Source organism: Pseudophryne corroboree, chromosome 3, assembly GCF_028390025.1.
Source record: "Pseudophryne corroboree isolate aPseCor3 chromosome 3, aPseCor3.hap2, whole genome shotgun sequence".
NCBI lineage: Eukaryota > Metazoa > Chordata > Amphibia > Anura > Myobatrachidae > Pseudophryne > Pseudophryne corroboree.
The window spans coordinates 468,927,493-468,944,217 of record NC_086446.1 but is presented as its reverse complement, the minus strand read 5'-3'; the positions used below and the strand labels follow the sequence as shown (position 1 = coordinate 468,944,217).

Sequence of the window (16,725 nt, the reverse complement as noted above, 5' to 3'; positions counted from 1 at the left end):
CCGGTGTCCGATCACAGCAAGTAACCGGGAGCAATGCTGGAACACTGCAGAAGTCAGGCTGCACCGCAGGATGGAAACAGGTGTTAGTCTCTTAGTGGAGCTGAATCACAGGAGCTGGTATACCTGGAGAAACAGGCTGTAGAATCCACAAGCAGGAGAGACATGTGTACAGGACAGACAACCAAAGCACTGGCGATTATCCAGCCCTAGAGCAGGATATTTATACCAGCTGGGAAACAGGTATTGGCTGGATAATTAGGCAGAGTCCAGAGTGCAGCGGATAGGCTGTAGAATTACATGTGATAGAAACAAACATGGCTGCGCCCATGTTTGAGTTTGGAGGGAAAGTCTGTTTGTATATTCCATGTGGTAATCAGCAGTAATGGCCGCGGAGGGCAGGAGACGCCATTCTCTAAAACAGTGCAATTAAACTGTAAGGCTGCCATGACAGCGCTGCAGGATCACAGAGAAGAGACTTGAGGCAAAGATATACAGCGCGCTGCAAGCAGACAGCGCAGATGGAATCCCGATTTGGAACGCTGGGCCAGTCTCAGGAGACACTTGGAAGGTAAATAGTGATGTCTAATTACCCGGATCGTGACATTATATAAATAAAATATATGAGTTGTACTTTTACAGTACATGTATTGTATTGTATTGTATTGTGAGAACCTGCTATGTAAAAGACTACCTAGTTATATGTTTGTGACTATTTTTGTCTATTTTTTTATTTTGGTTTGCTTATTATGTTTTTGTGGTCACTATGATGCTCTCTGTAGTCCAGGGATGGGGAACCTACGGCCCTCCAGCTGTTGTTGAACTACACATCCCAGCATGCCCTGCAACAGTTTTAGCATGGCCAAATAGCAAAACGGTAGCAAGGCATGCTGGTATGTGTAGTTCAACAACAGCTGGAGGGCCAAAGGTTCCCCACCCCTGCTGTAGTCTATGGTGGGAGTTAGTATGCTTTATCGGTGGATGGGATGCCGGCTGTCCATATCCCGACAGAGGCATCTCACCTGCCAGAATGCTGGCAGCGGGGCGAGTACTAAGAGTACCCTCAGGCTCTGTGGCGTGCCACAAGATCTAGTCCCACTCTATGGGTGTCGTGGGCACCCATGAGTGGGAATAGCCCTGCTGCGCCGGGATTCCGGCTGGCGGCATTGCCGTCAGCCAACAAATTAAACGCATCCCCTGTGGTGGTCACTAGGATGCTCTGTATTATATGGTTATAACTAGAATACTCTCTGTATTGTAAAGTGATCATTAGGATGCCCTTTACATTGAATAATGATAACTAGGAAGCAGTATAGATGGCGTAATGGTTAGCATTACTGCCTCACAGCGCTGAGGTCATGGGTTCGATTCCCGCCATAGCCCTAACTGTGTGGCGTTTGGATATTCTCCCCGTACTTGCATGGGTTTCCTCCCACAATAAAAAAATATACTGGTAGGTTAATTGGATCCCAACAAAATTCATCCTAGCATGAATGTGTGCATGTACATGTAATAGGGAATATTGATGTGAATTGCCAAATATTCTCTGGAAAGCGCTGCGGAATATGTGTGTGCTATATAAATAACTGGTAATAAATAAACAAACTAGGAAGCCCTGTGTGTTTTGTGGCAGTCACACGAATGCTCTCTGTATTGTGTGGTGATGGTCAATTTGGCAACTTTTATGTTCCTCCCATTTTGCTCTTCTCATCCCTTTTTAGTGTGCTACTTATATAATGTGACGGCTATTCATGTAATGTTGCAGCAAGTGTGGATATCAATTTTATATGTGGTGTTCTGATGACATATAGGTACATTAATGTAATATGGGGGCTGACATGGACTGTTAATGTATTGTAGAGGCTATGAATTTACTGTAGTGAGAGGTATTAATGTAATGGGTATAATTTATTTGTCCTCTATATACATATGGAGCAGACTTTATGGAGTAATTTAGCTGTCATAGATCACTTTCTCTCTCCAATTACATAGATCAATAGCACGTATTGTCCATTAATGAACAATGGTTATAAACTGTCACATTCTGCAAAATACAAGATAAGTGACCCACCACCCTTACAATGCATCTTATTGCTGTGCCACAGTGTTAAATAGAACGGTTTAGCAAACAGGCACGTTTAATCATGAAGTAGTGTTAACTAATAGACAAGGAAGTTGCCAAGTATAAGAATGAGAAGTTTTCTCAAGGATAAGAGTGCGACTTGCTGCCAATTCATCACTATTATCTGTGGCAGGTGTTTGTGATTGACAATAATGAGGACAGGTTCCCGTACAAATGAACATCAGGTGATGGATGGCTGGCAGGAGACAATGTCACACGCTTGTCATTCAATCATGTCCTGCTTATGATGTAGCATGAAACCACACTTTCACCCATGAATAGTTTTATTAGCAAGGCTGCATCTATCTGCAAAAAGAAAACACATTACTGCATTATTTATTGTAAGGTGGAAATATATATCACACTGTGATGCTCTAATGAGAGTATTTAAGTAGAATAGTTTTTTTTTCGCAATGAAGAGTTCACCCGTTTAGTATTTTACAAAATTAATAAAATGTTATTGTATGACATCATCAGCCTAGATCAGAGGTTCTCAAACTCGGTCCTCGGGGGCACACACAGTGCATGTTTTGCAGGTAACCCAGCAGGTGCACAGGTGTATTAATTACTCACTGACACATTTTAAAAGGTCCACAGGTGAGCTAATTATTTCACTTGCGATTCTGTGAGGAGACCTGCAAAACATGCACCGTGTGGGGTCCTGAGGAACGAGTTTGAGAACCTCTGGCCTAGATCTTGCAGAGCAACATGGTTGCAAATTAGCTCTTTCTCATTGGAGGCACTTGGTGCAAGGGGATAGGAGGATTAGTGGAATGGGCTTCATTGCACCCACATGCAGAAATAATAAACTTTTTAGTAAAATGATCTTATTTGACATAGAAAGAGAGGCGTGTCAGCCTGTAGTCACAGAGAGTACCCAGGATGGTATACAATCAAGATACAGGCTGTTGGGGTCCCAGCAGCTGGAATCCCGATACCCGTCAGAACACCAATGCTGGAATCCCGAACAGCCGGAAACCCCGAAGGCAAGTATAGCCGGAAGGGTTAGGGTATGGCTGTGCGGGAGGGGGGAAAGTTTAGGCGCCACCTGGGGGGGGGGTTATGGTTAGGCTTTGGGGGAGGGGGCTAGGTTTAGACAGTAAAGGGGGCTAGGTTTTGCCACTAAGGGGGGAGGTTAGTATACTGACCTTGCCCCTGTCGGCATCATGACCATCATGAAGCCTGCGTCAGTATTGTGACTGTTGCCATCCCGTCCACCAGTCAAGCATACTGATCCCCCTAGGATAACTGGTAGGCTGGTAACATACTGCAGGCACCAGCAGCATTAAGGTATGATTTGGGGGAATGGCCTTTTAAAAGCTGTGGACCAACAACAGAGTAATGTGGTACACCGCAACATAACACAACATAACACCGCTTTTCACTGACTGTAGGTATGTCAGTGGTATGCTCTACTTTACATGGGCAAACACATGAGGGCAGCATTGTCGGGAGAATGGACATGGTTGTCTGCGCTCCATCCACACACTCTGCCCATTAGCATGTGCAGTCTAATACTAGTCCGCATGCTTTACAATTGAAATGTGTTTTGCTTAATCACGCTTTGCATAGGGTCAAATAGACAAGAGCCTTAGGCCTACCTTCTGCTCTGTAACCAGGGTCAGATGCCCAGTCATCTCCTATGATAACTTTATGCTTTTTACCCACCTCTCACCTCTTAATGTGATTGCCCTGATATAAATATACTGATACTAGGTGATTCATCGCGCCCCTCTTCACACCATTGCAAGGGGCTATGCCCCCTTAACCCTTGCACACCCTTGTGGCATGCAATATTTTTATTATATGGAGTATTACCTCCAATCATAATTTTGTGAGTGGTTAAATATTGCACGGAAGGGGCGTGCGATGGTTGAGGGGCCAAAGCCCCTTGTGACGGCGTGAACAGCGCACTCAGTGCCCGATGATTCACCTAGCAGGTGCTGTGGTTGGGGGAAGTGGCAGGTGCGGGGGAGACGTGGATGGGGGAGGTGGTCCGGGGGTGCCGCGGATATGACAGTGTGCTGAGCCTGCTGCTGGTCCCGCGGCGACCCTTAAACTATGGGTAGCCTTGTGGTTGTGACCAGAGGCGGGAGTGCGGACATCTTGACCCCCGTACCCATATCATCAGGGTGTGGGGGGGAGAGTGTTACTATGTGTGCCCACAGCTGCGCTCTATCCTGGCCCACAGCTCACACCTGACACTCAGGGGTGTATCTAGGGGTCCGACCCCCCCCTCGCAAAATAGGGGTCCGACCCCCCCCCTCGCAAAATAAGGGTCTGGTGCCCCCCCCCCCTCCATAATTGAAATAGGGAAGGTGCTGAAAAAGGGGTGTTGCCACACAATAGTACCCCCAAAACGAATTACACCACACAGTAGTGCCACTTACGCACATTACAATCCAATGTGGCACTATGGTCTAGTTTAAAGGTGCCCCTATGCCATCCAAAGATAATACAACAATAGTAATATGTAGGGAGGCGGCATTTAAACTGACTTCAATACATTAATAATCCATACTGTGATTACAGCAAATGTGTTCTAACATTTCTGAATTTTATTCCTTCTTCAGAGAACCTGAAGGAATAAAATTCAGAAAAAGTAGAACACATTTGCTGTAATCACAGTATGGATTATTAATGTATTGAAGTCCGTTCTCCCTGCATATTACTATGACATATATATATAGCAGAGTGCCGATTTGACTACACACATATATAAATATCACCTAGCAGAGGCTTTACGTACTGTCCTCCCTTCGGCAGTGGCTCTCCCGGAGACTCGCTCAGCAGCCAAGCAGCCAGTCACTATTGTTAGCGCCGGTGTCCCTACGTGCCGCATTACATTATTGCGGCGTGTTGGGACACTGGCGCTAACAATAGTAACTGGCTGGCAGAACTGACTGACTCGTTGAATCAATGTAAAAGGTGAGAGTGCTGTGCAGTGTCAGTGACACTGCACACCCACTGCACTGCACAGCTCTGTCACCTTCCAGGCCGGCAGCCCAGGTGCTGTGTTGCAGAGTCAGGGCCTCTGGGGATTTGGGCGCGGCTGTGGCGGGGAGCCACTTCTGTGACATCACGCGCGGAGGAGGCTCCGGGGCTCAGAGACTATGCAGCGCAGGGTGGGCTATGAAAGCCTTCCGCTGCGCCGCTTTTATACACATCTATGCCGATGGCCGCAGCAGCTTTTGTTTCACTTGCGCTGCGGCTAGCGTGTGGGGATTGTTGATGCCGGAGGGGGCAGGCGGATTGGCAGCAGGACATAAGACGCTGTAGTAAAAGGATTTTTTCCCCCTATCTACAGCGCAGAGACTTGCTGCAGATGCAGTGGGCCTACTTTGGGGTGTGGGCCTGGAGCTGCAGCTCCATCAGCCTCATTGTTAATCCTGCTCTGAGAACACACAGCAGCCAAAGGGCAGAGCCTCCCATTGGATTTAACCTGTGTGGGAGGGCGTTTCTCGCCCAATCAGCTGTGGACTGGGTGTGAAAGACCTGCAGCTAACCCAATGAGAGCTCTTAGCCATGCCCAGCGTTATACACAGTCACAGAGTCACAGATCTGGGCAATTATATTGGAGATATGCTGTATAAATGACTGCCCTTTGCTGAGATTTTCAGAACATTGTTAAATCCTTTTTACTCCCTAAAAGATACATTTATATATTCTAAAGATTATTAGATTACTGGCCTCTCCAGAGATTTGCAGGATATTGCTATCTTCCATCTAAGTCCTAAAAGATACAAAATTATCAATTTTGCAGATCATTACATTGCTGGCCTCTCCTTTGATCTGAAGGACATTAATACAAATTAAACTATTATTAACGTTTAGTACCTGGATGTCTTGTGTAATTGTTATAACTACGGAGTGCTGCCGAGGGCTATTGGTTGTATTAGTCCACTACGATATATGATCCCTTACAGCATTTAATATCATCTATGTGTTTGAATATAAAGCATATTACTGCAAGGGTAAATGGCAGGCTGTAGGTGTATTAGCCTTTCATCCAGACAATACTACAATTTCTGAAGAACACATATTGAGTAAATATTTCACACTATGTGACCCAGCTCTATGAAAATTTGATTTACCTTTCCTGTTCATAAATTAGCCCATTTCTTATTCAAATTCTTCTCACCAGGGGATTCAGATTGTCTTATGTAGAAAATGTTTGTTTGTTTTTTTTGTTTTGTTTTTTATTACAGTAGAAAATAGTGAATTAAGTCATCAAGTAGAAGAGTTGGAGAGTCGCACGACCCAGCTGAACAGAACAAAGCTATTGCTCACCACTCAAGCCGAGGATCTGAAGAAGCAGCTGGAAGAGGAGAGCAAGGTACAATATTAATTTTAGCCATTCTCATTCAACAGATTACCATGCAGTATGTAAACCAACAGACACAGCTCTGATTTGACTCCCTTCCCAATTTAGATGGGGGCCCAATGGGCGGTGGAAGCGGCGGGATGCGGTAAGAAGCCCCTTGGCATCTATAGGGTAACTTCAGAAAAAGCTGGTGTTAGCCTCTGCATCGTTAACCGGGCCGTGGGGGTTAGTACGTTTGAAAATTAGGTAAAAACCCCCGAAAACAGGGTTTTTACTGCATTTTTCCTTTAGTTCATCCCGGCCTAGTGGTTTTAACACTACTCAATGTTTTTATTCTTAAAGTCATTATTATTAGAGTATGTAAGTACAGAATATAGTACAAAAAAAAACCGACAATCAGACTGTTGACACCATGGTCTTAATGTCGACATGGATGTTCTGTCGACATTCACAATGTTAACATTGACTTGGTATCAACATTGTCAGAATGCCGACATTGTGAATGTCATCAGTCGGCATGTTGACATAGCATTTTCAGATGACTTTAGCGCCAACCCTACTCTAACCCTACCCCGCCCCTATAGCAGCTCAACCCTAATTGCAGCCCGACGACATTGGGGTAAATTTACTAAGGTGGGAGATTTTTAGAACTGGTGATGTTGCCCATGGCAACCAATCAGATTCTACTTACCATTTATCAAGCTGCTTCTAGCAGATAGTAGATATAATCTGATTGGTTGCTATGGGCAACATCACCAGTTCTAAAAATCTCCCACCTTAGTAAATTTACCCCATTGTGTTCATGCCGACATTGAGAATGTTGATATTTAGACTGTTGACATTCTGTCCATCTTGATATTCAAAATGCCGACATATTGACTTCATACCGTAAGGGATTACACTACAATACTATATAACAGGGAATATCACATATTATTTGCAGGATATCAAATAAAAAATAAGTCGACATCTTTTACTTAAAGCATGGTATTGATACCTGAAAATATAAGCCCTGGGAGCGCATATACCCATTCCTTCTTATCCCAAAATGGGAGTGATCAGTGTGACAGGTAACCATTAATATTGTGTTAGGCAGCACTTCCATGCACCAACCAGTATTACAGCATTTAATTGCTATTTTCCTGGACATTTCCAATTACATAGCTACTGGGTTTTTGTACCCTGCATTACAGGAAGCTCATGTAACAGGAACACGGAACCTGGCTGCTTAATTTTTACACTGCAATTTAGATTTCAGTTTGAACACACCCCACCCAAATCTAACTCTCTCTGCACATGTTACATCTGCCCCACCTGCAGTTCACATGGTTTTGCCCATTAGAGGAAGATTTTGCTTTTGCAATCATCCTTGAATTAGGTCCTTAGGAAGGAAATGCTGGTATGTTTTATTGCCTCAGGTATGTTACACAATTTGCTATAGTACAAAAACGGTTTTGAAACTGCACGAGACCTGTGTATAGTTCACACAGCTAATTTAAAAAAATGTAGTTGTAAACCAACATAAGGGCTATTCAAGTCAGATACTTATTGGCACTGGGGGGTAAATTTAAAGATGGGAGTTCTATTTAAGATGGGATGTTGCCCATAGCAACCAATTAGATTCTACGTCTCAGTTATCTAGCACCTTCTAGAAGATATTAACTGGAATCTGATTGGTTGCTATGGGCAACATCCCATCTTGAATAGAACTCCCATCTTAGTAAATTTACCCCTAGGTCGGTGGTGCTCCTAGAAAAAATAGTTCATCAAACTGTATACAAAAGTCTTTACATAGAAGTAAAGGGAAAAGGGGACTATAAGTCTTACGTAGGGCACACTTTGTTCAAAAAAATACAAATATAAAATATAACTTTTAATAGTACTAGTTAAAAATCTCTCACTTCACAATGTGACATGGAGACAAATTCTGTCCAATAAAATACGCAGAATAACATAAAGCAGACTAGTAATGCTGCAGAATATAGTGAAAATATGCAGTATCAGAATACCATAATAATAAGAACTCTCTGAGGTCAATTACCTTCTTTTAATAACTTTTGAGAGATTAGGCTTCTCCGTATCTCACCATTCAACCTTAATTTTTGTTTTTAGAATATCGGTTATCCAACACCATAAAAGTTAGCTTGTGCTTTCCTTGTTGAATTTCCACGAGGTATGCTTTTGTACAAGGGATGAATGCCAATGGTAATCACAAAGCCTTGAAGACTCCCTTGTCAAAAAACAAAGGCCAAACTCCTGTGCTGTTCCTGTATATGAAATACCAACACAGGATCTATGATGATGAGTCTGCATTATGAATACATTAGGTTTTAGCATTGTCAAATGTGTGGCGCACTTTGGTGCAATATCTCACTAACCCACGGAGTGGATATGTACAAACTCTACACGGACTATATTTTTTACTTCTACATGGTCTCCTCCTCCCTTTGGAGGCTAGATATAGATCCCATACAGAAAAGGATATTAGGCTTCGCAAAGTGGATATACAAAATTCCACAAAAAGGGCAATTTTTCTTTATATACGGCTGTGTGTGGAGGAGAGATATATTAATTTCATACAGAAAGAATATCCGTTAACACCTATGTTTGCATTCTACAATAGTTACACCTTGCTTGTATTGTGCCCGTTTTTGGGTATGTGTTGGTGATAAGTTGACGTTATGCACAAACTGTATCATTGCACCAATATTACAACTTTTTAATACTACAATACAGTCCTTTTTTGTTAAAACTGTATACTTAAATTGTGCATGAATATTCAGAGAGTGTGTGGTGGCCATACATTAATGCCCCATGGGAAGTAAACTCATGACTCTACCCTCATTGCTTTGTTGGTGAGAGAGTATACCCCAAAGTGAATTACTAGTCTGCTTTATGTTATTCTGCGTATCTTATTGAACCAGTGGCGTAAGTTCATCACAGTTGCCCGGAGGCAAGATAAATATTGGTGCCCCCCTATTTCCTATATTAAGATAAATATATGTATGTATGTATGTATGTATGTATGTGTGCGTATATGTGTGTGTGTGTGTGTGTGTGTGTGTGTGTGTGTGTGTGTGTGTGTGTGTGTGTGTGTGTGTTTGTGTGTAGTGTTCTGAAAAAAATGTATATACTGTATTTATACATTTAATTGTCTTTTATTTTAAATCACACATTTCTTTGCAGTCATACCCAGGATTAGAACCCATGACCTGTTACACTGACAGCAGACATTATACACTTTACTAATGGAGTTATTTGCTCCTGTAGAGGAAGCATGAGAATTCTAACTATATGAAGTTACGTGTAATTGTCAGAGAAGTAACTTCATATAGTTAGAATTCTCATATTTCCTATACAAGAGCAAACAGCCTCATCAGTAAGGTGTCTGCTTCCAGTGTAATAGGTTGTGGTTTCTAATCCTGGGTGTGATACTTGTAAAATGTGTATATTCAGTATAATAAAGAGGGTGTGGTTTGTAAGGTGCAGGGACCAGTGAGGAAGTCGGCCACTGAAAAGACAGCGACAGCTATCAATTAACTTAATTCAATGGTGTCACAGAATGGGAGGAGAGGTGCCCCCCTTCAGAGCAGGAGCCTTCCAGAGTTCTGCCTCTGTATTGAACAGAATTTGTCTCCATGTCGCATTGTGAAGTGATGGATTTTTAACTAGTATTATTAAAAGTTATATTTTATATTTGTATTTTTTGAACAAAGTGTGCCCCAGGTAAGACTTATAGTCCCATTTTCCCTTTACTTCTATGTGAAGACTATTGTATACATGTTACACAATTTATAAGTGTAAATGAAGGTGGGCATAGCTGGGTCATGAAGACACAACTCACTGTAAATCATGTCATCTGTTCACCTGTGGTGTAATGCTCCATCATCAGCTCCATCATTAAACCACAGATGGCTGCTATTTACTGCATGTCACCCTCACACCTACTATCTGGACTTTCCTGAAGTCATCTTAAGAAAGTAGGTACTGTACAGTAAGTATAGATTCATTAGGCACATATAAACATACATGTGAAGATGTATGTAATATATGTACTGGCAGTGAATCCGGGCTCGGCAGCGGCGCTGTGTATCACAGCCGCCGTGTAGAGCCCCGGATTCAGCATTAGGCTTTACTCTCCTAAACCCGCCCCCAGACTTCTGTGAAACTAGACAATGAGAGTCTGAGAGCTGGCTTAGAAAGAGATTGAATCCTAATGCTTGCTGACTGAGTCCTGGGTTCTGCAATGTAGAATTTGGATGCAGTGACTGTGTGACAATATTCTAGTGTCGCAGCTGCCTGGATTTGTATTGAGACGCCCACCGGGCGTGCAGCATGGCCACAGGTATAAGATGGTAGAAACATTGCATCTGCACATGGAATCACAGTTGCAGCCTCAAACACGCCCCCAAAATGATTGCGACTTGCCTGCATATTTGCTGCCACTCCCCGTTACCTCCCCCAAATGGTCCTTGACTGTTAATCAATTAAGAATACATTTTTTCTGCGACCGCAATAGCAAGACCATTGTGGCACACGCGCAGTGTGGCAAATGCGCAGTGGCAAAACATCCCACTACTGCGTAGTAAATCGGCATTGCGTACAGCTCTGAATCAGGCCCTCTGTATATATATTGTAGCTCCTATTTCATATTCTTAATGCAAAATAATATACTGTACAATTCAGGGACTCAGGGGGATGTTTTGTATGAAACAAGATGGCAAATGCTAAACGTAGTCTTCTTATAACTCATTCTGAGAAGGCTTTCTCGGCAAAAGCTCAGTCAGAGCAACATGAAATTGAAATTCCCAGTTTGCTATTAGCCACATAGAATCTTTGTGGTTGCAAATTATTTTTTTCCTTTCATCCCAGGCTTTGATCTTTGTTCAGTTCTGCGTTGTATACCATACCAAGACTTAGATCTATTTCATAGAAGAATATTTTCCAGATGAATTCAGTTTAATAGCATGCTTGGGTTACTTGGCAGACAATTAGTAAACATACTTGAGACATTGTTATGAATGTACAAATACAGGTTTATACTGTGTAATGACGTCAGAGCAAGGATGCATAACAAAGCTATAAAACACGTACTCTCACGGATAAGAACGGGTTGTGGCTTAACAGGAAATTGTGAGCATACACTTAATTTGGTAACCAAAATCCACATTTGCAGTGACCATGCTAAACACTGTGCTCATATCTCCTGTACATGCCGTTCAAATTGTTGTCCATCAAAGTACACTTCCATTGTGTAATGGAAGCATATCAGTTAATAAGCACATAACAGGGTCAGAAATAGGGGTGGACGCAATGGCTATGTTCATGGCGCCATCTTCCGCATAATATTTAAGATAGCAGGGTCTCTGGCACAGTGTCAGAGATTTGCTAATGCAACCAACATTTTTCTGAAGATATAATTCGGGACATTGGCATATTTATAATGGGTGCAGGGTGTGTGGTACACCAGTAACCCCGGGTTCAGGGAGGCTCACGCACACACCCTGCACCCATATAATTATACTTACTTCTCCAGAGTCCCACGTTAGCTGGCGCTGCAGAGAAATCTCTGGGAAAATGGTGCAGTTCCCATTTTCCTGGAGATTTGCACATGAGCAGTAGAGAAATCTCTGGGAATATAGCACAGGTGCCATGTTCCCGGAGACCTGTTGATGCATAATAGACTCTGGCACAAAGACACAGAGCCAGCACACTGACTTGGAAGATGGTGCCTCTAGCAGATTAAAGAGAGTGGAACATCTGTAGGCACAGTCTGCAGTGCACCCATTATAAATATGGCACAGCATGTCAGAGAAACAAAGATTATGCATTAAGCACAGCAGCCTGTATAGGTAATACAAATGTTTTACGTTACATGACAGTACTAAAGAGGGGAGGACTATGTGAACTCTGGATCGCAGGACATGCTTCTACAGTTGTTTCAGATAACCTTTGCATGTGACCTTGCTGACGTGTCTTCCACCCGAATACTTAATTCCTGCTATGCTGGACATTACCTTACTTACAACACTGTTTTTCACACGTCCTTCTAGTTTGCCTACTTCTATTAGTTTGCTCGACTATTATAAATACCGTATTTTTGTGTGTAAAGTAGTGATGAGCGGGTTCGGTTTCCGAGAAACCGAACCCCCCCGAGCTTTACCTTTTTTACACGGGTCCGAGCAGACTCGGATCCTCCCGCCTTGCTCGGCTAACCCGAGCGTGCCCGAACGTCATTATCCCGCTGTCGGATTCTCGCGAGATTCGGATTCTATAAGCAGCCGCGCGTCGCCGCCATTTTCACACGTGCATTGGAGATGATAGGGAGAGGATGTGGCTGGCGTCCTCTCCCTTTAGTAGAAGTCAGAAGACAGTTGATTTGATTGCTTGTGCTTGTTTATTACTATAATTGTGGGGAGGATTGGGGAGCAGCTGTTAGGAGGAGTACAGTGCAGAGTTTAGTTTTTTTTATCCGTTCTCTGCCTGAAAAAAACGCTCCATACCATATCTGTGCTCAGTGTGCTGCATGATATATCTGTGCTGAGTGCTCACACTGCTTAATTGTGGGGACTGGGGGGGAGCAGCTATAGCAGGAGTACAGTGCAGAGTTTGCTGACAGTGACCACCAGTATACGTTTGTCTGCCTGAAAAACACTCCATATCTGTGCTCACAGTGTGCTGCTTTATTGTGGGGACTGGGGACCACCAGTATAATTAATATTATATATAGGAGGAGTACAGTGCAGAGTGCACTGCTGTACCTACCTCTGTGTCGTCATCCATTAAGTATACTATCCATCTACATTCCTATACCTGTGGTGCATTTTAGTTTAGCAGTTTGCTGACAGTGTCCACCAGGTCCAGTATACTATATATAGCAGTACGGTAGGCCACTGCTGTACCTACCTCTGTGTCGTCACTCGTCATCCATTAAGTATACTATCCATCCATCTACATTGTATACCTGTGGTGCCTTTTTTTTAGACTAGTTTAGCAGTTTGCTGACAGTGTCCACCAGGTCCAGTATACTGTATATAGCAGTACGGTAGGCCACTGCTGTGTACCTACCTCTGTGTCATCACTCGTCATCCATAAAGTATACTAGTATCCATCCATCTACATTGTATACCTGTGGTGCCTTTTTTTTAGACCAGTTTAGCAGTTCGCTGACAGTGTCCACCAGGTCCAGTATACTGTATATAGCAGTACGGTAGGCCACTTCTGTGTACCTACCTCTGTGTCATCACTCGTAATCCATAAAGTATACTAGTATCCATCCATCTACATTGTATACCTGTGGTGCCTTTTTTTTAGACTAGTTTAGCAGTTCGCTGACAGTGTCCACCAGGTCCAGTATACTGTATATAGCAGTACGGTAGGCCACTGCTGTGTACCTACCTCTGTGTCGTCACTCGTCATCCATAAAGTATACTAGTATCCATCCATCTACATTGTATACCTGTGGTGCCTTTTTTTTAGACTAGTTTAGCAGTTTGCTGACAGTGTCCACCAGGTCCAGTATACTGTATATAGCAGTACGGTAGGCCACTGCTGTGTACCTACCTCTGTGTCGTCACTCGTCATCCATAAAGTATACTAGTATCCATCCATCTACATTGTATACCTGTGGTGCCTTTTTTTTAGACTAGTTTAGCAGTTCGCTGACAGTGTCCACCAGGTCCGGTATACTGTATATAGCAGTACGGTAGGCCACTGCTGTGTACCTACCTCTGTGTCGTCACTCGTCATCCATAAAGTATACTAGTATCCATCCATCTACATTGTATACCTGTGGTGCCTTTTTTTTAGACTAGTTTAGCAGTTTGCTGACAGTGTCCACCAGGTCCAGTATACTGTATATAGCAGTACGGTAGGCCACTGCTGTGTACCTACCTCTGTGTCATCACTCGTCATCCATAAAGTATACTAGTATCCATCCATCTACATTGTATACCTGTGGTGCCTTTTTTTTAGACCAGTTTAGCAGTTCGCTGACAGTGTCCACCAGGTCCAGTATACTGTATATAGCAGTACGGTAGGCCACTGCTGTGTACCTACCTCTGTGTCATCACTCGTCATCCATAAAGTATACTAGTATCCATCCATCTACATTGTATACCTGTGGTGCCTTTTTTTTAGACTAGTTTAGCAGTTCGCTGACAGTGTCCACCAGGTCCAGTATACTGTATATAGCAGTACGGTAGGCCACTGCTGTGTACCTACCTCTGTGTCGTCACTCGTCATCCATTAAGTATACTAGTATCCATCCATCTACATTGTATACCTGTGGGGCCTTTTAGTTGTGCGCAGTAAATATAGTAGTAGGCCATTGCTATTGATACTGGCATATAATTCCACACATTAAAAAATGGAGAACAAAAATGTGGAGGTTAAAGGGAAAGGTCAAGATCCACTTCCACCTCGTGCTGAAGCTGCTGCCACTAGTCACGGCCGAGACGATGAAATGCCATCAACGTCGTCTGCCAAGGCCGATGCCCAATGTCATAGTAGAGAGCATGTAAAATCCAAAACACAAAAGTTCAGTAAAATGACCCAAAAATCAAAATTAAAAGCGTCTGAGGAGAAGCGTAAACTTGCCAATATGCCATTTACGACACGGAGTGGCAAGGAACGGCTGAGGCCCTGGCCTATGTTCATGGCTAGTGGTTCAGCTTCAAATGAGGATGGAAGCACTCATCCTCTCGCTAGAAAAAAGAAAAGACTACAAAGAACTGTGCGTTTTTCAAAATCACAAATCCCCAAGGAGAGTCCAATTGTGTCGGTTGCGATGCCTGACCTTCCCAACACTGGACGGGAAGAGCTTGTGCCTTCCACCATTTGCACGCCCCCTGCAAGTGCTGGAAGGAGCACCCGCAGTCCAGTTCCTGATAGTCAAATTGAAGATGTCACTGTTGAAGTACACCAGGATGAGAATATGGGTGTTGCTGGCGCTGGGGAGGAAATTGACAAGGAGGATTCTGATGGTGGGGTGGTTTGTTTAAGTCAGGCACCCGGGGAGACACCTGTTGTCTGTGGGAGGAATATGGCCCTTGACATGCCTGGTCAAAATACAAAAAAAATCAGCTCTTCGGTGTGGAATTATTTCAACACAAATGCGGACAACAGGTGTCAAGCCGTGTGTTACCTTTGTCAAGCTGTAATAAGTAGGGGTAAGGACGTTAACCACCTCGGAACATCCTCCCTTATACGTCACCTGCAGCGCATTCATCATAAGTCAGTGACAAGTTCAAAAACTTTGGGTGACAGCGGAAGCAGTCCACTGACCACTAAATCCCTTCCTCTTGTAACCAAGCTCCTGCAAACCACACCACCAACTCCCTCAGTGTCAATTTCCTCCTTACCCAGGAAAGCCAATAGTCCTGCAGGCCATGTCACTGGCAAGTCTGACGAGTCCTCTCCTGCCTGGGATTCCTCCGATGCATCCTTGAGTGTAACGCCTACTGCTGCTGGCGCTGCTGTTGTTGCTGCTGGGAGTCGATCGTCATCCCAGAGGGGAAGTCGGAAGACCACTTGTACTACTTCCAGTAAGCAATTGACTGTCCAACAGTCCTTTGCGAGGAAGATGAAATATCACAGCAGTCATCCTGCTGCAAAGCGGATAACTGAAGCCTTGGCAGCCTGGGCGGTGAGAAACGTGGTTCCGGTATCCATCGTTAATTCAGAGCCAACTAGAGACTTGATTGAGGTACTGTGTCCCCGGTACCAAATACCATCTAGGTTCCATTTCTCTAGGCAGGCGATACCGAAAATGTACACAGACCTCAGAAAAAGACTCACCAGTGTCCTAAAAAATGCAGTTGTACCCAATGTCCACTTAACCACGGACATGTGGACAAGTGGAGCAGGGCAAACTCAGGACTATATGACTGTGACAGCCCACTGGGTAGATGTATTGCCTCCCGCAGCAAGAACAGCAGCGGCGGCACCAGTAGCAGCATCTCGCAAACGCCAACTCATTCCTATGCAGGCTACGCTTTGTATCACCGCTTTTCAGAATAGCCACACAGCTGAAAACCTCTTACGGCAACTGAGGAAGATCATCGCAGAATGGCTTACCCCAATGGGACTCTCCTGGGGATTTGTGACATCGGACAACGCCAGCAATATTGTGCGTGCATTACATCTGGGCAAATTCCATCACGTCCCATGTTTTGCACATACCTTGAATTTGGTGGTGCAGAATTATTTAAAAAACGACAGGGGCGTGCAAGAGATGCTGTCGGTGGCCCGAAGAATTGCGGGCCACTTTCGGCGTTCAGGC

The 16,725-nt window shown here is 43.8% G+C and overlaps 1 protein-coding gene across 1 annotated transcript in view; it reads left to right on the top strand.

Moving 5' to 3' along the window:
• Positions 1-16,725, top strand: part of LOC135056040 (myosin-16-like) — a 580,471-nt gene that overhangs the window by 287,348 nt on the left and 276,398 nt on the right. Inside the window, exon 9 of the mRNA XM_063960763.1 lies at positions 6,328-6,455. Within this exon, the coding sequence (XP_063816833.1) occupies positions 6,328-6,455 (128 nt within the window). The remainder of the gene's footprint in view (positions 1-6,327; positions 6,456-16,725) is intronic.